At 38.7% G+C, this 21,970-nt stretch overlaps 1 protein-coding gene across 2 annotated transcripts in view; it reads right to left on the reverse strand.

Moving 5' to 3' along the window:
* Cntnap4 (contactin associated protein family member 4) overlaps positions 1-21,970 on the reverse strand; it is a 289,760-nt gene that overhangs the window by 73,577 nt on the left and 194,213 nt on the right. For both annotated transcript variants that reach the window (XM_021169778.2, XM_029480968.2), the window contains 3 exons: positions 16,878-17,049; positions 9,184-9,290; positions 4,939-5,058 (listed from right to left, as the gene is read on the reverse strand). In XM_021169778.2, coding sequence (XP_021025437.1) covers positions 4,939-5,058; positions 9,184-9,290; positions 16,878-17,049 — 399 coding nt within the window. The remainder of the gene's footprint in view (positions 1-4,938; positions 5,059-9,183; positions 9,291-16,877; positions 17,050-21,970) is intronic.

Genomic DNA, 21,970 nt, shown 5'->3' on the forward strand with positions numbered 1-21,970 from the left:
ACAAGAAGAGACACACAACAGGGTACTGATCAAAGTGGGGGAAGGCTTCGGGCTGCAAGAAAAAAAAAAAAGGACCGAGATTTAAGTTCTTGCCTGTTCCACCTGATACCATCAGCCTGTCACACTGACATTTGCTAAGTCTTAGTGTCCTCGTTTGCAAAAGTAGAAGCCAAGGGGACTCTCACACTGTCACAAGTGCTTCTCCGACCTCTGGCTGGGGTTGTTATATTCTGAGTTCCCTCTTTTGTTGGACTATGTTTCAATATTCTGAGGCTTCCAGAGACAAGGAGCTGTCCCTGAACAACTGTGTCTCTGCCCTCAACATCTGGCAGGCATAATTCAGCAATTTGCATATGGTGAGGCATGCCTGAATTAATATCCATAGTAGCATGTGAGGTAGTTGATCCCATCATTTATAGATCTTTATTATTTGTGAATTCATCCACTTGCTGGAAATTTATGTGTAACCCTGAAATTTTCTAGTCATTTGTAGTCATGCACAGAGTAGCAAAAATTGAGTTCAGCCAGAGCTGAAGAAACAGCTGCTCCCTGCCTCTCGCTTCAGTTTTCATATTGGAAGTGAATGGAGTTATGATCTATCTTGTAATCCTTCCCTTTCTCTCTTCTAGCTGACGGTATTGCTGTTTAAAATGCCCCCCTAATACTGCTGAGGTACTGAGAATCATCATTAAGCTCAAACCATGATCTGAACATAAAACAAGTTAGAGGACTACTGCTCTGCCTTGGGTTCCAATGCTTTGGGTCATGAATTCAATTTTAATGAATCACAGATCTCTTTCCTCTTTCCCTATGTGTGTGCATGCATGCATGCATGCATCCGTGTTTGTATGACTGTGTTTGTGTGACTGTGTGTGTGTGTGTGTGTGTGTGTGTACACACGCGCATAATGGGTATGTGTATGTATAATGTCTTTTACCTTAAACACATATAAAGGATTAAATATTGATCTATTGAGGGGAATGCTGTTACCAGAGGGCTCTTGCAAACCTATCTTACTATGTTCTGCTTAGGAGCAATGATTTAGTATTTTTTAATCTAATGTCCATGTGACTTTATGGAACATGACTAACCATAAATCAATAAATGATCCCTCCTATCTACTACCTCACTCTCTGCTGTTTTCTCTCTCTCTCTCTTTCTCTCTCTCTCTCTCTCTCTCTCTCTCTCTCTCTCTCTCTCTCTCTCTCTCTGTGTGTATGTGTGTGTGTGTGTGTGTGTAAGCCTCAGATACCAGAGATATTAATTAATTTGCATAGGTCATATTTTTCAGAATCACAACAAATACCTCATATGTAGACAAATAGCTCATAAAGCATTCGTGGGAACACTGAAGTGTGTATCTTACATAGACAGATTCATCCTTTGTTCTTTGTGAAAATTTTTTTTTCACAGTGAGTATATCTAAATTTACAGAGCAGACAAAAATCTGAGAAGCAGATGTCTCAAACAGCACATCCAAATCTGTACCCATAAAATAACCATTTTGAAGGACTGTTACGGTTCTATGCCCCTCCTGACCTCAGAGAAGGAAACTCCTGGCTACTGTCTGGGAATTTGTAACCTGCAGACTGTACAGTCACACATGGGAGGCAAGCCTGTCGAATCAGCGTGTGTTTTAGATTGGTTTGGTCTCGAGAACTGTTTCCTCAGCGGTTGCCAATTCATGAAGCCACCAACCAATGCATTTGAAAACTCTCTAAAGATATGTTCTACAGTAATTCTCACACCACAAAAAATCAATAGCCCAGGATTAACCACTGACCTGTGGTTTTTAGAATTGTATATTAGTATAGACCTATTGTTATCTTCTGTTCAGCCGTCTCCTTCACATCTTGTTTGACTGTGACAAGAAATTGTCAACTTAAAATAGTTAAGTGAAATTTCTGATGTCCATTCCTCAAAGGTTTTTTTTTTCCTGATCTTATCTCCAGTAATGCAAGGACTTTGGTTGTCCATGTATATCATGCTTCTTCTTGCTTTCTTACATCTCATATGTATGCCACACACACAGGGCTAGCTGGTCTCCTTTCCCCATCTGCATTGCTATTGGTCAAGGGCAATAGCACCAGGACCAGCTTGTCACTGGATACCTGCGGTGGTGACTGGTGGTGACTGGATGGGCTGTTCCCCCATAAGCCTCTAGAATTCGAATACCTGGTCTGCAGCTGGTGGTTCTTTTTGAGAAGGACTGGGAAAAGAGATGTGGGGAAAGTATGTCACTGAGGTCAGGTTATGCCACTTGCTCTCTGCTTCCTGTTTGTGGTTGAGATACGAGTTCCTGACTAAGGCTCCAGCCACCTGCTGCCTGCTACCTCTGTCCTGCTATTGTGGAATCTCACTCCCTAAAAATGTTACAAACCCAGCCACTTCTATACATTGCCTTAGTTTTATTAAAATAGTAAGAAAGTAACTGATACATTGGTGCTTCCTAAATGGCCTCCTAACTTTAATGCTCTATCTATTGGTTCTTTGCCCCTGGACAGGCATTTGCCAATGTGAGAGCAACTATGGTCCTATCAAAGGAGTTCGGGCTGTATACACTATATAGGACTGTGCTCTAAATACGTTTCCCCTCACTAGGGACAATACCCAACGACTTTAAGACTCTATAGTAAGGACCACATAACTCTCCCTCTTCTTCTGCCCTTTGTTTGAATCTCTTCTTATCTTTTACTATGCCCCACTCACTGGCCATACTCCAAGCTAACTTGGGTTCATTGCTGGGATGCCTGGAGGTCTTAGGAGTTGGCATTTGCCATTGTTTCTATCTAGAAGTTTCTTTCTTCAGATATCCACAACTAGACTTTTCAGTAGGAAATCTCCCTCCACAACAACGTGTGACTCGACTCAGAATTGCCCCCTTCCCTTCCTATCGTTCCCTTACTGCTATGGATGTCTAACCACAGCACTGTGAGGTGTTACTTCCTGCACTGATGTAGACTATCTATGCCATGAAGGCCAGCATAACCCTTACTAGCCATACGTGACTCAGCAGTTAAAATTTGACTGACAATTATTGGGTTTAGTTAAAGTACTTATATTTGCTTGCATTGATAAAATGCATTTGAAATCATTGAACCTTGGAATTAATCTAAATCAACTTAGAGTATTATATGGCTAACATTGGACAAAACAGCATACCTAGAATTCTCCTTTTGTATTTGATGAAAGAAAGATAGATGTGCCCTCTTTTTTGACATTTATATACAATTCCCCTTGGTGCCAATTGTTGAAATGGTTACCTTTTTCTCATTGTCCATTTCTCTCATTTTGATAAAACATCAGTTATTTCAACATGAATGAAACTATTTATGAAGTCTTTTTTTTCTCTATTTACTAATGTTTATTATACCTGCTACAACTGAGTCCTTCAGCTCTGTTCTTCAAGACTGACTTATTTCTGACCCTTTCCTTTGTGCTCATAAAGTATATAATATGCTTATCCATTCTCACCAAAATAAACACACCAACCTACAAACAAATACCCCACTGGAATTTTAATTTAGGTTTGTACTAAAAATCAATATCAATCTTGCAAGAACTGACATTTTTATAATGTTGAGTCTCTTAATTAATGAAAATTTTATATTCCTCTCTACCTCTAGGATTTTAAATTGTATAAAGAACATTTTATACCTATCTGTGAGAAGCCTTGAAAATCCTCTGTTGTATTTTTTTAACCGTGTGTTTGAGAGTTTTGAGGCGTTGGAGATTCCATCTTCTAAAAGGTCATTTTCTAATTGCATACTACTAGTATATAGAAACAAATAATCTTATGTATTTATTTATCTGTATTTATTATTTATATTTATTATTTATTTTTCTGTATGTAATTATTATGAATTAAAATCATTTACTAGGGTTCTCCAGAATATTTTAATATGTACTTTAATAATCCATGAATAATGAAAATTATAGGCCATTCTTTCCCATCCTTGTGCTTTTTCTACCAATTGTACTGGCTAAGACCCCCCCATAAGAAAGCTGTTCACACTGGCAAGATGGGGAAAGTTCTCAATAGTTACAAGCTGATACCCATGTTAACAGATCTTTCTGAGCACTCTGGCTCTTTTTGAATCGTGGGTAGATGTTGAATTTAATCAAACCCATTTTTTCCTGTGACTGCTAATTTATGTCTGAATTTATGTAGAATAGGAATTCTAGAAAACAAATAAATTTCATAGTTACACATATTTAAAACAATGGCTCTTGTTTTTTCCAGATCTTTCTTTCCTAAGCATTGATTGCTCTGACAACGGCTGTGTTTTGAGACACAATAGGAAACGCTTATCCTTAGGAACATGGCTCAGTCACCACTTGCACACAGACTAACAATATTGTAAATTATTAACATTTAACTAACACATCTGTTAAATATTTATGTTGTGTTTTACTAAATAGTACTGTGATGCTTAGTTTTAATTATCATCTTGCTACAATCAAGAATCTCCTGGGAAGAGAGTTCCAATGAGGAATTATGTAGGGAAGGTTGGTCTGTGTGCCTGTCTGTGGATGATTATCTCCTGGGAAGACTCGGGCCACTATGGGTAGCATCATTACATTTGCTAGACTGTGTAAGTGCAGAAAAAGCTAGCTTGAGCACTGAGCAAGGATGTATTCATAACCTCTTTTCCTGACTGTGGATCTGATGTAACTAGCTGCCTCAAGATCCTGTTGCCATGACTTCCCCCAAAAGATACACCAGAATCTGGAATTGTAAGCTACCATAAACCCTTTCTCTCCTAAGGTACCTTTTGTCAGGGTGTTTAATCACAGCAACAGTGAGGAAACTAAAACTAATAATCTACTTCAGTCATGTTGCAAATCAGATTGATGTTATACTTATTTCATTTTAATTTTTGTGCAATCAGTCTATTAAAGCAGATTTATCTAGTCAGTGGACGTGTGTTAACTTACCAGTCATATTGCAGTATAAGAGGAATGGCTGCAAAGGACCACTCCCATCTGAGTCTATGTAGTAGAATCCAGAAGCATTTCCTTGGTGCTTATAGGCTTCACATGACTGCTCATAGACAGCTGAGAGAGAGAGAAAGAGAGAGAGAGAGAGAGAGAGAGAGAGAGAGAGAGAGAGAGAGAGAGAGAGAGAGAGAGAGAGAGATCATGAATGAAATAACATGAAAAAAATCTCTCAAAATTTGAAAGATTTACAGTAGATCCCCAAATCTATGCACATCACTGGCCAAGGGAACAGGTAATATTTATATTTTAAAACAAAATCCATCCTTCTTTTTTTTACAAATTAATATGGATGAGATGGCTAACATACAAAAATTGAGGTTGTATTTTATGACGTTTTTATCTCCAAAGGAGAAGACTATTAGATCAAAATGAAAATTTAACCTACTTTTTATGGTAGAAAGAAGGAGAGAAGGGAAGACAGCTATTTAAATGTTAAGACCTTTGTAAGTATAATGTGGTATCTTGTGGTACCCATTTCAGAATATCTAATTCTAGTATCACCTTGTAATAACCTAACATCTGAAGTACAATATCATAACCTTCAGAGCTAATCAGGTGCTGCCCAATAATTATGCAGTGGGGATATTTTAAATAATATGTGAACTATGTTACTTTCTCACATCAACTTAGAGGTAAACATTTTTCTTTGAAGGGGGAAAATGATTTGCAAAGTTCCTCATCTATAGTTTTAAATGTAATTATGAAACTTCTCTAATGCTCTTTAATGAGCATTCAACACAATTAAGATTCAAAGCAGAGCAAATATTCATATGAAATATGCCCCCAAGTGGTCTCATTGTGTTGTGATCCATAATTGAATTTTTTATTATAGGAGTGTATATTTGCCATGCATAAGGCTTGATATTAACATCTGCGAAGTGCACACTTCTCATTGAATGCCTGGCCAAATGTTCTAGTAACTTCCATTAGGTTTTTAATTCCATGAAGTCTGAAATACAAAAAGAAACCTCTGGATAGCCTCCCTCAAATCAATTTTAAATTTTTGAAAATTGTGTTAATGAATGTTTGGACGACATGAGACATCACAGCTAATTTGTGAAAAGTTATAAATTGTTCAGAATATCCTGGAACCTCCCTTCTATATTATTGCTCTGCAATATGACGGTGTCATTTCTTCCTATTTAAATGACATAGATAGAGACATAAGGACCCAGTGTTTTGTGGCTATATTTGCATTGTTCACTGAAGTGGGCATGTAAAATGGTTAGTTTTATATTCCAGGGAGCATATGCATATGGTTATAAATGCCTTACAAGTGGTTGCCAGAGATATAAACATAACTTTGGGATGGTGATAAGCTTCCAAAAGCACACGAATGGACAAGGAAATTAGACCTTCTTAAAATTTATTTTTTATATGTTTTAAGATTTACTTTTATTATTTTTAATTACATGAAGGTGTGTGTGTGTGTGTGTGTGTGTGTGTGTGTGTGTGTGTGTATGGGCATGTGTGTGTGTGAATACAGATACTACAAGCCAGATACAGGGGCCCAGAGAGTCAGATCTCTCTGAAGTTTTGGCCACCTGGTCTAGGTGTTAGAAACTGAAGTCAGATCCTCTAGAAGAGCAGTGCATGCTCTTAAATGTTGAGCCAACTCTCCAGGCGCACTGTTTTACTAATTATATGTATTTGTGTGTGGTAGAATATGTGTGTATAAGTTCAGGGGCTTTAGGAGGTCAAAAGAGTTGGTTCCTTTGGAAATGGAGTTGTAGTAGAAGCTTGTGAGTTGGTTCAAGAGGGCAGTGATAACAGAATAAAGATCCTTCATAAGAGCAGCACTTGTGCTCAACTGATGAGCCATCTCCCTAGACCTAAATGGGAAATACCTTAGCGTTAATGTTCACTGCTTGATCGTCTATGGCATGATGGGTATTTCCTAATTCAACCCTTTTCTTTTTGAAGACAAACTCTCACTGTTAGTCCAGTCTAGCCTCCAAGCCATGATGCCTCTGCCTTCACTAGCTGAGTACTAAGATTCCAAGGGAATCTTCTAGAAGATTTCACCTTTGCTGCTGTACTATGACTAACAGCATTGTTCTAGCCCTGTTTCTCAGAACATGTGGACCAAACTCCTTCAGCTCTGTTTAAATATCTTGCTCATGGACCTATCCTGTTAATTTTTTAATATGTTCAATGACCTTTCTATCCCATTCAAGTTTCTCCTCAGAGATGTTTGTGTTTATATTTACACTCACATATTAATAACAATAAAACAAGCAGAGTCAATTCCAATGTATTTAATAGCTTTCAGACTTGAGTCATTTATTATAATGGAGATGGCAAAGGATATTTAAGAAAAAATGAAATACACTGTCCTTCAATAGCTGAGTGACATGGTTGAGTAACTTAGCCTCTGGTGACAGTTTAGATGAGGCTTCATCTCCAGTGAGCACTTTTTTGGTAAGATCCAAGGAAAGATTGCAATATATATATATATTCAATACCTGGCTATGGACTCATGAGGGACTAATAGGGTCAACAGACTCTCTTGAACACAGTCTCTCTACTCTTGAACTAGAACCTCTTGGAGTCCTCTATAGCATGTGCAGAGATGAGAGCCAAGGATTCTGACTCCCACTCAAGTAGAGACACAAAACAATGAGCTGTGTAGTTGACCTTCCCAAGGTTGTATGGCAATTGACTTTGCAATGGACACTCTTGCTTCAGATCAACCTCTGCTTCTGCATTGCTCAGAATTTGAGAAATAACATAAAAAGTGGATGTGGGGATGGGCATTTGGGCCACTCCCTTGTTGAACATGTATTGAACAAGTAGACTACAAAAATAACATAAGGCTTGCAGCTTAAGTAAATATTTCAGTAGAAAAAGGGCACATGATTTATAATATAGAATATATATATATATATATATATATATATATATATATATATATGCTGTGACCTCAGGCCCTGGAGCTTCTTCATTCTGCCTACCCTCTGTAAACCAACTTGGGAAGTTTATTAATATCCCTGAATTATATCATGAGTTAACTAGACCAATAACAGTACTGACCTAAGAGGGAGATATCAGAATCAACTGACTTAGCATGTATAAAATACCAAGCCTATGCTTGGAATTTACAGGATGCATAATAAAGCCGGGCATGGTGTCACACGCCTTTAATCCCAGCACTCAGGAGGCAGAGGCAGGGGTATTTCTGAGTTCGAGGCCAGCCTGGTCTACAAAGTGAGTTCCAGGACAGCCAGGGCTATACAGAGAAACCTGTCTCAAAAAAAAAAAAAAAAAAAAAAAGCACAACAAAACTAACTATGATTACTATAATAATTGTCTGTCCCACTTAGTTGCCATCAACCTCATTAAAGAGATCTTAAAGGAGACTCATTCTTAATAGTGTGGTTTAGGGGATAGGGTTTCTCTGGGTTGTGAGGTCATGGGAGTAAAGTCTTAATGAAAGATAGGTAACAGGGCTCATAGAGAGACCTATCACTCTTAGAATTGTGTGAGAACACTGGGAGAAATTGACAGTCTGTGAACCAGGAAGCAGGGAAGCCAAAGCTTTGAACTCCTGTGAACTTGAATTTCCAGCCTCTAAACTGTAAGAAACCAATTTAGACTATACCTAAGCCAGTCAGTCTATGGTATTCACTTATCAACGCCCAAATGGAATACCACTCTCTTGGATGATACTTGACGAGTCAGTCTCCATATGAGAGCCCTCCCAGACCAGCCTATCCAACACTGCTTCTGAAAATATTTTTATTTCATGGAATCAACAAGGAATCTGTAAGTGGCCCTAATTCAACATATACTATTCTTCTAGAAAGTTCCCAGTCAAATGCTGTCCAGGTTAGGTAGCAGAAAGTGCTCAAACAGTCTACATCTTATTTAATTATTCCTTAGCTATCTTTTTTTAAATTTCAGTACATATTTTTGTCCTTTCCAATTATCTGACTCTCCCCTTCTTTTTTGTTTTATACTATATATTTCTATTTTGTTGATCTTATGAAATGACATGTGGACTAGAATATAGAAACCAGAGGGGAAATGACATGTGGACTATAAACTAGAAACCACAGGGGTACTGAAATTCAAGGTATGTATCCCAATACAAGGTCACACAGATCACATAGGCACAGATACCAAAGAAAGCAATACAAAGGAAGCTGAAGGCACAAGGGCAAGCAGGTGTGTATGGCTTACAGCTGTGACAAGTGGCTCCTGTATACCCCGTGTTTGTGCAGTTACAATGAAAGGTGCTCCAAGACTGAGAACATTCACCACCATGCTCACACGAGTTGGGCAAACACCTAAAAGGAAGAGAAGATGCTGTTAATCATGGTGAGATACCACAGAGTATTGATCATCAGTCATAAATGGTCACGTGACACAAGGATATTGACCACATAGAGAGTAAATTCCACATGACCAATGGTTACACAGTCTGGTATTGAGGAATTTAACTCACAGAACTAAACCTTGGGGCATTAAAGTCCTTTGGGTTTGGCCAATTCTCTGACTACTTGTGAACACATATCACCATATAATAGCTCTTTATGTCCCCTAAGTGACATATTGTGGACTCAGTGCTAGCTAGACTATGAACAGCTTCCAGAAAATAGCATTCCATCATTGACTGAAGAAAGAGTAAGGAAAGAGAGAAGGGATAGGAAAGGATATTCACCGACTTGGAAATGCCCAAGCATGCCCAGTATCCATCCATGCCAAGCAGTGTTAGGCTGTTCTCTGCTGTTGAATCTAACTCATGAGAACTATCCTGGTTATTGTAACTTTCCAAGAGAAATAACAGCCCTATTCAACAGCTACCAAGCACAGTAGGCTTACCCAGTTGAAGTAGCTCAGTTCCAACATTAAATCATAACACATTCTGTTAATCACAACCTATGTTTGAGAAGCTGCATCATGAATAATATACTTTTAAAAACAGAGGATCATGGGAAACCTATAGGGAACAAAGGAAGTGAGCCAAGCCCATCATTTGATCTGACTCTAGGCTTTGAAAAGTTGTACAGGGTCCTGTACAGATTAGCAGTCCAAAGACTAAAACAATTGCATTTAATTAAAATATTTCTTTTCAACTTATATGCATCACTTTACATCAGAGGAATCATGGTGTATATATTGAAAAGAGCATGAGCACATTAATGTATACATCATCTCATATAGCTAACATTTTAAGAATTTATTTTATTTTTAATTATGTGTATAGGTGTGTGTATGTATGTGTGTATGAGAGAGAGACAGAGATAGACACAGACACAGAGACACAGAGAGACAGAGAGAGCATGTGGATTTGTGCACATGCGAGTGCTGGTGTCTGAGGAGGGTATGGGGTTCTGGGAAACTGGAGTCTCAGGTGATTATAGACGACCTGAGATGGGTGCTAGTGACCAAATTCTTGACCTTGCCATAAGTAGATTTTGTTTTTAACTTAGAAGCACCTCCCCTTCCCCAAGATACCTAATATTTCTCATTGTGGCAGACAGCTCCTGTATAAAAATCAAAGAGTCAGGTTTATCTTTCAACAACGGGGCTTAGTGACAATTGTCTAAAACACTTGGAAGAATCTTGAGAGAAGAAGTTGGGGACCTTCTGCTGAAGGCTGAAACACCCCTGGTGGACTTAGACGGTTCCAACATTGCCCTCAGCTTGGATAAATGCTAGCTGAGTTTCTTGTAAGCTATAGTCTTTTACCAGCCTCTCTTTAGAGCATTTCTATTAGAAAACATTCAACTGTGAATTATTTCTTGGTCCCTTTGAGGAATAAATCTTCTCCAACCTCTTACTAGTTTTCTGAACTAGGAAGGTGCTCTCTGCAGGACTACCCCTTTGAGATGCTGGGGTGCCAATAACAATGACAGAACCTGTATTCTTTGTCTCCATAGAAGGGCAGGAATCTAATTAATTTCCATAAATACTGAATGGCAAACAGGTGTGACATAATCAGGTTGACAATCAACTGCTAGGAAATAAAATTCTCATTACATTCTTTGGACCTGAGGCAGGATGGAAAGACAGAAGATAGTAAGGGGCCTTGGAAGGAAGGAAGCTCCTTGCACTGAAATCTGTGTTGCTTTCTGCTAAATACGTGTCAAGGAACCTCAAAACAACTGATGCAATTAGAATTTCATACAGAGATGTCTCCGAGGCTAAAAGCACATGCTACCAAGCCTGATGACCTGAGTTTGATCCCCCAGAACTCACACAGAGGAAGAAGAGACTTGACTCTTGCCAATTGTTTTCTGTCCTCCATACAGCTAACATACATGCACGCGCGCACACACATACACACACATAAACATAATTTTAATATTTTTAAATTTTTGCAGTGCTTACTTTTAAAAATACATCCCAAAGTGAAGGGCTGAAATATGCTTACTTCAATCCAGAATGAATATGCCTTTGAGCTTAACTGTAGCTACACTCCTCTCGTTCTCTGAACTTAAATAGCATACCTGGTAAAAAGGGACCTTATAATTTGACTCACAAAAGGAGATGATTTAAGATAAGAAAAAAATAAACCGATTTGTGTAGTTTTTTGTTTTGTTTTGTTTTTTACATTTTAAAACTTTGTTGTAAATTACATTCTTGAAGCAACATTACTTAGGAAGCTTCAGAGTTTTTCATGTATGTGTGCATGTGCATGCATGTGTGGGTCTTTGTAAAGACCTCCCTCTCCTCTCCCTCTCCCTTCCCCTTTCCCCTCCCTCCCCCTCTCCCCTCCTCTCTCTCTCTCTCAGATTGCACCATGTCTTAGTTCTGTATTGTCCTCATGTCTCTCTCTAAATTCTCTAAATACCAACACTTAGGTCTGGAGGATGCACTGTTGCTTCCCAATTCTTTATAAAATCATTAGCTCTATTTCACTCTGACTTGTCCCCAGTTCTTTTCAGCAGTGTAGCCAAAAATCTAGCTTTACATAACTGGAGGTTCCTAAGGTAGGGATTCGTCAGACTACTACTGCTGGTAGTGCTGGGCTATGTCTCTCCACTGTAGCTGACATCACTCGTTTTTAAAATCTGTATATGAGTGGTCCGTGTGTAGGATGTCGTGTGTACATGTAGTGTATGCATTTGTGTGTCTGCAGGTACACATGCATATGTGTGCAGGTGTATGTGGGGAGCAAAGGGTCACATGGTGACTTTTCTTGATTGCACTTCATCTTGGTTTTTGAGAGCCAGGATCTCTCATGGAACCCAAGTTCACCAACTGGGCTAGACCGCCGGGGCAAGGAGCTCTAAGGATCAAACTGTCTATGACCCACCCCCACCCCAAATGTGGAGGTCACAGAGGCATGCTGCTGTGCTTGGCCTTTTACAAATGTGCCATGCATGGCTCTGAGCTCAAGTCCTCATGCTTGTGAGCCAAACACTTTACAGACTGAGCCATCTCTCCAGCCCTAGCATTATTTTTTGAATGGAAATGTCAGTGATAGCTTTGCTTTAGAGGCACTATAGAAGAAATTATCTTGACACAGGTAAAGTACCATGTACAAATGTCATTTGTGAACTTCTAGTTTAGACTCAGACAGCTGATTAGAGCTTTGATGTTTTTCAGAGTTTAGAATGAATCATATATTGAGACCACAGCTTCCAATGCTCTCATCCATTTTCAATTTTAAAAAAAATAATAATATAAACTACAGAGGCTGCCAGAATGTATTTGTGATGGACTTTTTGCTGCCTCCTTTATCAGATCTGAAGATGCATCTTGATGTTTTGCTTATATGCCTTTTCCAATGTTAACAGAAAATAGTGTTATTGATTTCCCCCTTGATTAAAAAATAGATGTCCACTGTACACAGAACAAAAGATGAGAGGTCACCTGTAGTCTCACTATCTAGAAAGTCTTACTGCAAACATGACTCTGTATTTACAAATCTTTCTGGCAGAGGGTTGTTGATACAGGGTCTCATTCTAGCTCTAGTTGCCCTGGAATTCACTATGTAGACCAGGCTGGCCTGGTACTCACTATGTAGACCAGGCTGGCCTCTAACTCAGAGATAAAACTGCTTCTGCCCTCCAAGTGCTTATAGCACAACACCCTGCACATGAACACAACTTTAAAGTAGTTCTTCTTTAAAGCTATATACTTCTGCACCTAGTAATTTCATACATATTTAGTGTTCTTATACGTATGTAGGAGCCCTTTAGGCACACTATCATAACTTGTTTAATTTTTAAGCATTTGAACTCAATAACAGCCTAATAAAAAAGGAACTTAAAAACATTAAAAGAGTAGCAATCTTAGTTTATAATTAAATCATAAAAGGTCAAAGGTGACCTTTCTTTAAAAGGACTTAACACTGTTTTTAAAAGGGAAAGATTCAATGGTTTTGCTTTAAATCAAAAGAAACAAAAATGTCTTTAATTGTCCTAGTGCATGGGTTGTTTCCCTTTGATTTCCTTCCAGAAGCTAACTGGGCACATTTTCTTTTTGTTCAATTTAAACTCATCTGCATGAGGCTTTTTACATTTGTAAATAAAATGTGAAAGACTGAATTGTGAGTTTTACCAGGTTCACTGTATGATAATGTCGGCCAACATGTAACCTATGCAAACTGTACTGCCTGGCAGAACTCTTGCTTGCGCCAAGGGCTCTAAACAACTGTGTTGTACACTGCCCCCTTTGCTAGTCCTTCCACTACAAAGTCAAACAATCCATCCACCCATTTTCCCAAGCATCTAAATCTCTCTCCTAGACGTTTCCATCACCATTTTCATTGCATATGACTTTGAACAAACACATCCATCGACATACCCAAACCCGAAGTGACAGGCAAAATTTTCATTTAGCCAGATTCTCTGTTCAGCACAATTTCAATTTCAAAGGCTTTCATAGGATGTAATGCTTGGCTGGAATGAATGGTATTGGCTTTAGATCTAGAACATTATCACATCCAAGGGAACTAAACGTTAACTACCTGTAGGGCTCATACATTCAGAGCAGTAACTAATCCTCTCCTCACACAACTCACTCGCCAAGCTCCTCCCCACAAAGCCATGCTTTCTGTGCCACAAGAGTTAAAGTGATTATCTTCAAAACCATGGAATAAACCCACGTGAAAGCACAGGGATGCTCAATGGGCTTATGGTCTCCCATAGAAAAGAGGAGAGCAAGAGTAGAGGACTATGGGGAGAAATTCATTCACTGAGATGGACGGGATGACCACAGCTGGAAGATAGCACAGTGGACACTTAGAGTGAAGGGCCAAGGATTGGCCATCGCCTGTTCCACTCTCACGGAATGGGGTCAATGGCTAGGATAATGATCTTTACTGGACTCTTGATATTTTTAAAGAGTTGCTTTTAAAAAGTCATATTTAGGAGTTAAACCAAAAAAGTGTCACAGGTCTAAGTAACAAGAAATGTGTGCTCACACCTGTTAGGGGTGTCCCAACAACCCTCTAGGTTTCTGCTCCAGATCTGGGGACAGGAACTGTCCTGTCCTACTGATCCTGTCATTCTGCCTTTGTCCCTTAGTCATCAATCTCTGTACTTAGGATAACCCTGATTCATGTCCACAGAGGATGAATAAATCACTTCTACAAGAGAGAGTGTACTAGGGTACTGGATAAGAGGTACGTGCGTGTGAAAAGCATGAAGATGGTCGTGTCTGGTGTGGGTATGAGAATGGTTCAGATATAGGTATGTGTTTATGGATACATGGGAATGTGTTCCTATAAAGCAGTGTGAAAGCTGAGTGAGTGTGCAAGGAGTTTTCAGTCATGTGGCTAAGAATGAGCATATAGAGAGGAATTTTAATCCAGCAACATGGCTGCTTTGGCAAGGGATCATACTAGATCTCTATTATCCTGCTGGAAGGCAGGCATGCTCTGAATTGCAGTGTGGTCTTCCTGTAATACAGATGCACTCTTAATCCCAAACAATGAAGGTAAGGTTAGTTTATAGAAGAAAGTTTGAAAGTAATGTCTAACTGAGGAGCAGACAAAGTGAGAAAGCAAAGAAAGATTTGTCAGAGATAAAATATGCCCAAGTCTCACAAGAACAACACAGGAAAGACAGACAGACAGACAGACAGACAGACAGACAGACAGACAGACAGACACACGGTGGGGGGGGGGGCAGTCAGACAAAGTGGGGAGAGGAGTGAAGGATAACAGTTATCCTGGGACAGTTTCACAGGGACAGGTTACAGAGAAAATGAGGTAGACATAGGTGAAGACAGAACAAGCCAGAGAATGAGGAGGCAGAAGATTAGAGCATTGAAACCAAGCAGAACAATTCAGCGAGAAGCTGAGAGAAGCTAGATTGAATCAGTCATTTCAGAACATTAGATTGTACAGAGGCTAAAAGCTTGCTGACTTAGGCCTAGGGATAGTAAGAACAGAGAAAAAAAATGGTCTGAGCTCAGCCCAAGCTGTGCATTCACACAGCTTGGGTATGGCTCTCATTTTACCCTTTCATCTGAGGAAATAAAAGTGACATATACAACATTTACAACTCTGTGTGTGTGTGTGTGTGTGTGTGTGTGTGTGTGTGTGATACAGTATATAAAGACTATATGAGTTGAAAGGACATGCATATAGAACCATGTACATATGAGCAGCACCTGTGTCTTTGTATGTATACTGCCTTTATGTGTAACTTTGATCCTACCCAGCTACACCTTTTCAAAAGTAAAAAGAGAAAAGAAAAAGAAAAAAAGAAAGGTTGTACTGTATTAAGTTCCTGTCAAACCTTAATGTTTTCATTTACTTTAAATTATAATTTATTAAATCATTAAATGATCCATTTATTATGTGTGAATGAAAGATTAACCACCCATAATGTGAATGTATATCCATAATGCTCTATGATCTGGCAGGGATGCAATTCTGACTTCCTGGCTTTGGAGCTGGACTCCTTTCTTAGCCAACCTAACCTCCCCACACATTCTTTTTCCTATTTCTCACACAGCCACTGTCAAGACTTCAGGAGGGTAGGCTTAAATAGTCATAAGCATTTATGTGCTTGTCTGGTATATGGATTTAAATCTGCAATAGTGTGATATTCCATCAAACTCAGTAATTAAATTTAGCCACCTTGGTTACAAAGCACGGCTGGTATGACTCCTTCACGACAGTGGCCCAGGCCTACCTATAGTTTTTAATTATTACTAACTGTGGGTTATTATGTCAGAAGTTGCTCATCCTCTATAATTAACTCTCAAATCTCGCCTTGCTATGCCCCATGCCTGTGCTCCTACTGAGTATATGGGGTTATGCTCTCACTGTGAACAATACAATACTCCCAGCATTCCAAGGGGGAGTGATTCTCCTGCTCCTACACAGAAGACACTAATGGGCTGTAACAGCAAACATTAGAATAAGCACAAGTCCTGTTCCCCTGCATCTGAATATAACCAACAGTCAGGGTTCCCAAAGCCAGCTTGATAACCTGTCACATATGTCTCTGGTTTACTAGTACCTAACAGTCAATTTTATTGGTTGGGTGACATAGGGTATTGAGATTAATGATACAGATTTGGTACATGTATGAACATCTAGAACTATAGCAGGGCAGGGAAAATGTCCCAGTGGTTAAATTGTTTGCTGTACAATCATGATAACCTGATTTATCTCACACACACACACACACATACACACACACGATTAAACAATAAATAAAACCATAACAGCATGAGCCTTGTAGGATGGTAGCATATTTATATGTAATTAACATAGTCACTTATATTATATCTATTGTTAATATTATTATTTGAAATGTTAATATAAAACAATTGCTAGATTTATTTTCAATGTAAATACAATTCATTTCTGTTGTAATAGATGGCAGTATATATATATATATATATATATATATATATATATTCAAATTTTTGAATAGGTCAATGGGGAGATATGGGGCTTTTACCTGTCTGAGATGCCACATGAGTCTATCTGAAGGTCACTGAAGTTGCCAAGGGACCCCTGCTGGACTGCAATCAGATCTACCATTTTGTTGTTGATGGAGATGAGCCTCATGCATCCTTGAAATCCACCTAGAGGGCTCTTACACTTGGATCCAAAGCTTTTGTCTGGACAACCTGATGAGAGCAAACCAGAGTAAGGCAATAGTACATTGTACAAAAAAAAAAAAAAAAAAAAAAATCAGTATTTGGGATGACGGCAGAATTTATAAGTAAAAATAAATAAATAAAGCATACATTTGCTTATTCTCGGCATTAGAGGAGAGAAATAAGCCCTCTGGAGTCATTATTAGTTTCATCTAAATTCATGCAAAGTATTTTCTTTATTTCCATAGGATTCAAAGGAAGTCTCTAGAGTTGCAAGAATTGTGTGCACTACTTTAGCTTGATCTAAATTTAGAAGTTTAGTTATTGGCTTCAAAATCCTAAATGTGCCGGGCAGCAGTGTCAAACATTCTGTAACTTACGCAGGGAACTTGGCCTTTAGATTGGAAAACTCAAAGCATAAACTAGGATAAGTGTACACTGAAGACAAGAAAAGATAAATCGATAATAATGAAATGCCTTTGTACTTAAAGCTAACTATCTGAGAAAGGAGATATATTGATCTGGAATAAAATAACTAACACTTTATTTGATTAAATACTTTATTTCCTTATACATGTAAGAGCCACATATATATCTGACAAATGCAAATGGCTAAATGTCAAAAAATATTTCACTGTTTGATTTTTATGTATTCTTTGGCTCAGCAAACAATGCTCTCTTTATGCTGATTTTTTTCAAACATTTAAGATTTGTTCTTATTATTTAAATAACAAATATAATATTAACCAATACTGCCTGGGTTTAATGATGTTCTAAATGTTTATTCAAGTGAAGTAAATAATTTTATGGAGTATGAGCACATATATTTCACTTACATATTTCCCATCAATCTTTCTTTGATGCTACGGCTGTCAGCCACCACTACAATTTCACAGAATTAGAAGAGAAACAGCAACACCTTAATTCCTCTACACTACTTTTCCACCTGGAAATTTCCATTACAATTCAATTTTTTTTTTCACCAAGGACACGTCTCTTTAATGCTATCTTTTCCCAGCAAAATAAATTTACATAGCAAGTAAAGGCCAGTATTATTTATAACTATTAGCAGGCACTCTAAAATATGCTATCTTGATTTTAATGGAAATTGCAAAGTTTCAAATTTGATTTATCAACAAAAGGCAATCACAGGTTTTTGGATAGTGATCTGAGGTACATAGCAATGTATATATTTACAGTAATTAGAATTCTCCTGGCCCATAGCACACTGTTTTACAACTTTATCCTCCAATGGAAAGACCTCCTCGTCTCCTCAGGTTATATAAGCAGTAAGAAAATTCCTTGGGAGAGGTGGTTCTGGTAGAGCTGTCTGGGCATTGGAAAGATAATTCCAGAAACACAGCTACAGTGGTCTGTGATCCATGCTGCAGTAAGCATTCTGTAATTCAGCTACCTGTGAGCCACTCACATTTCTGTAAGGAACCCCAGTAAAACCCATTGGTTCATGAGCTACACTTGGAGTGAATAATTTCTTTGGTCTATTGTAGGTGTCCTACTCAGAACAAAGATACAAAAGGAGCCATACAATGTGCATGGTTAGAACAATTTCCCTGTAGATGACCTATTACCTAACTAAGAATGTCAGAATAAAGAAGAAAGGGTAATAGTTTAGGAACACTTGATAGTTCTCATACACCAGAAATGTAAACTACTTGGCTACTCTTTTCTAGTGTTGGCATGCCCTAACACATCTCAAACTATTTTAAAATGGGTTAATTCATACAGAATGCCTGAGGGCAACAAGACAGGGAAAAGTGAATCAAAAAGATATATAATTAAACCATAAACAAAACCAAAAGTCAGATCATGGGTACTTCATGTTCTTGGATAAAACACTCAGTAAGCATAAAATTCCAAGGACAAAGAAGGCTTAGATCAGGTCTTTGAAGGCGAAGATGGGTTAATATAATGTGATACCAGGAAGAAGTTGAATACTGAATCTATGCAAGATGAAAGTACTAAAGTAGGAAGACTCCTGAAGAATTTTCAATGCTGAATTGATGGATAGACCCATTACCAGAGGCAGTCATCATATTAAAGACCTCCAGAGATGACACATAAATTACTACTGTATACTGCTGTTTCAGAAGTGAGATGCCATTTCATGGCAGTGTGACCAGGTCCTTAGATACCTGATGCTTGCTTTGTACAGGGAACTTGAATGTGAGTATTCTATACCTCAGTTAGAATCTCCTACATGCCATGATACCCATGAAAAAGATAACATAAGAGAATTTACAGAAATTAGTCACTCAACTATCTTCTATGTGCACAGAGAACCAAGATTTTGAATGTATAGCTTATAAGTGATCAAATGCACTTTGGGGCATCCCACAGTGTGCTCTGATTTTTTTTTTTGAAATGCACTCATTTGAAAGAAGAAAGGTGAAGAGAAGAGAGAGTGAGGTGATAGATAAATAGTGGGTGTTTTGTGTGGCATATGGAGTTCTGTTCTTTGAGAAGTAGCCCTCTATCCTGACAGCCAATGGGACAGGCTCTCTGAAGACTGCAGAGTAGGGACAGAAGCTAGGCTGTTGGGGCAGAGGAACTCTTGACATTAGAGTACACCAGCTAGTTTAGCATGACTGGATTCAGTCTCCATCACTTTGAACTTACAGTTGAATTGGGAGAAAAGCAAAGAAGAGTTCATGGGAAATCTCTCAGAACATGTGGATTTTTTTTTAACCTTGAATATAAGCTGGTGAAGAATTAACCATCTCAAACTGAGTTCTATCTAGATGAAAACAGATAAGTGTCCCCTGTCCTATAATCAAAGTTTTCAGTGGTGACCAACAGTGACAGGATGCTGGGGAGGGACACAAAGCTTTCAGCTAGAAATTTCAAGCATGTGTTTATCCCACTGCCCATGGCAGCCTAACAATGAGGCCAGTGGAGCACCTTAGGGACCCTACCTCATCCCTTCCCCAAACATTCCTTTGCCAATAATCCCCAAAGGATCCCAGGAAAGATGTGATGCCCACTTGGAATCTTCTGCCTGGAATGTTTTGGGGACACAGAATTCTCAGTCCCTAAATCCTAATAAGACTGTTATATGGCCTGAACTTCTCAATCAGGCTCTGAGAGCATGAAGCTAAATCCTAAAATGTTGGGGTAGCCAAGACCCTGCAGGGCATATATTGAAGGGATTGGTGTTGGGGTTTTAGCAAGGAAGCTCTGTAGCATATCTTTTAGGCATACCACATATGGTTATACATTTATAAAAGCAGGCAAATAAAAATATACTCTAAATTTAGGTAGTGGTCACCTACCTAGACAATCTTAGAGAGACAAATGTTTATTTATGATATGCATGAAAAGATGTGGAATTCTTTAATGTCATTAGAGGAGTTGGGAGATGGTGCTGTGAGTATGAGTGCTTATACAACAATGAGGAAGTGAGTGCGAGTCCCCAGCAGCCAAATAAAAAGCTAGGCATGGCAGTGCATATTCCTTTTGACCAAGTCCTAGGAAAATGTAGAGCTAGGAGCATTCATTACTCAAGCTTGCTGGGTAATGAGAGACTAGAAGATGAGATGGGATGCCTGGCATCCTTCTCTGGCCTACACACACACCAGTAGGCACATGCCTCTGTGTGTATACACACACACACACACACACACACACACACACACACCCATTCACACACTACACAAAGATAAACACACACACATGCACACACACATATTTCAGTCACAGACACACACACAAAGATAAACACACATGCATGCACACACATGCACACACACATATACTCAGTCACATACACATACAAGCACACACTCACACACAGATACACTCACTCACTCACATACACACACACATGCACATACACACACACATACTCACTCACATACACACACAAGCACACACACTCACATGTACATACACACACTCACACACACACACATAAACTCACATACATACACATACACACACACACACACACCTGCATGTGTGTGTACCATATTCAGACATACATATGCACAAATACACAAAGAGTCACTGATATTCCTTGAAATGTCTATATGTTCTGAAACATAGACGACAAAGTAAATTAGACACGGGAGTGCACAGTGAAGATCCCGGCAACCTTGCAACGTTGCTGTAAATCTTGGTGAATCCAAACCATTTTAGAATGCTATAGAGTGCGACATGTGCATCATAATAAACAAAAATTACAGCATGCATATATTTTACTCTAAAATATTACAGTGTGAATAAACACAATAGCGAGAGAAAATGCATAAAATAGCCAAGGATTACTAAATTTGAGCATAAAGGACATGAAATGCTGTAAGAAAGACAATTCCATTTTCATGATTTATTAACATTTTACCCAAGCTTCTACTTTTTCTTTCGTATCCTTTAACAATATGCTTTGTACTGGGGTTTTTCATATCTCTTTTACTGTTCTAAATATTTTCCTTTGGATGGAAAGCTCTGGGTTAGGTTTTACTATATACCTTACTATTGATTAAAAGTCTATACATTTCTATAGGTTGCCACAAAATCCATCATGTTTTGTTAAGCAACTTAGTCCAGAAATGAACAAATCTCATTCTGGAAAGCAATGACATCACTTAAAATTACAGCCTTTGGCTGCTTTTGTAGTGGTGGATTGCATAGATGTCGTTTCGTAAGGTTTTGTGTTTATTACCTATACGTGCGTGTTTCTGTGGCTGTGAATATGTTTGTGCAGGTACCTGCAGAAGTCAGAGGGGGATGTTGGATCCCAGAAAGCTGGAGTTGCAGGTGGAGTGAGCCACCTTATGGGTGCTGGGAAGTGTCTCAGGTCCTCTTCGAGAGCAGCAAGGACTCTTAACCACTGAACCACCTCACCAGCCCCTTGGTTTAGTCTTCCTTCTTTCACTTCAGTTTGTTTTGTTTTGTTCTTTAATTTGTCTTTAAGCCTCTGGTGAACTAGTCTATG

The sequence above is a fragment of the Mus caroli genome, unplaced genomic scaffold (genome assembly GCF_978045245.1).
Source record: "Mus caroli unplaced genomic scaffold, Mus_caroli_1 scaffold_10, whole genome shotgun sequence".
Classification (NCBI taxonomy): Eukaryota; Metazoa; Chordata; class Mammalia; order Rodentia; family Muridae; genus Mus; species Mus caroli.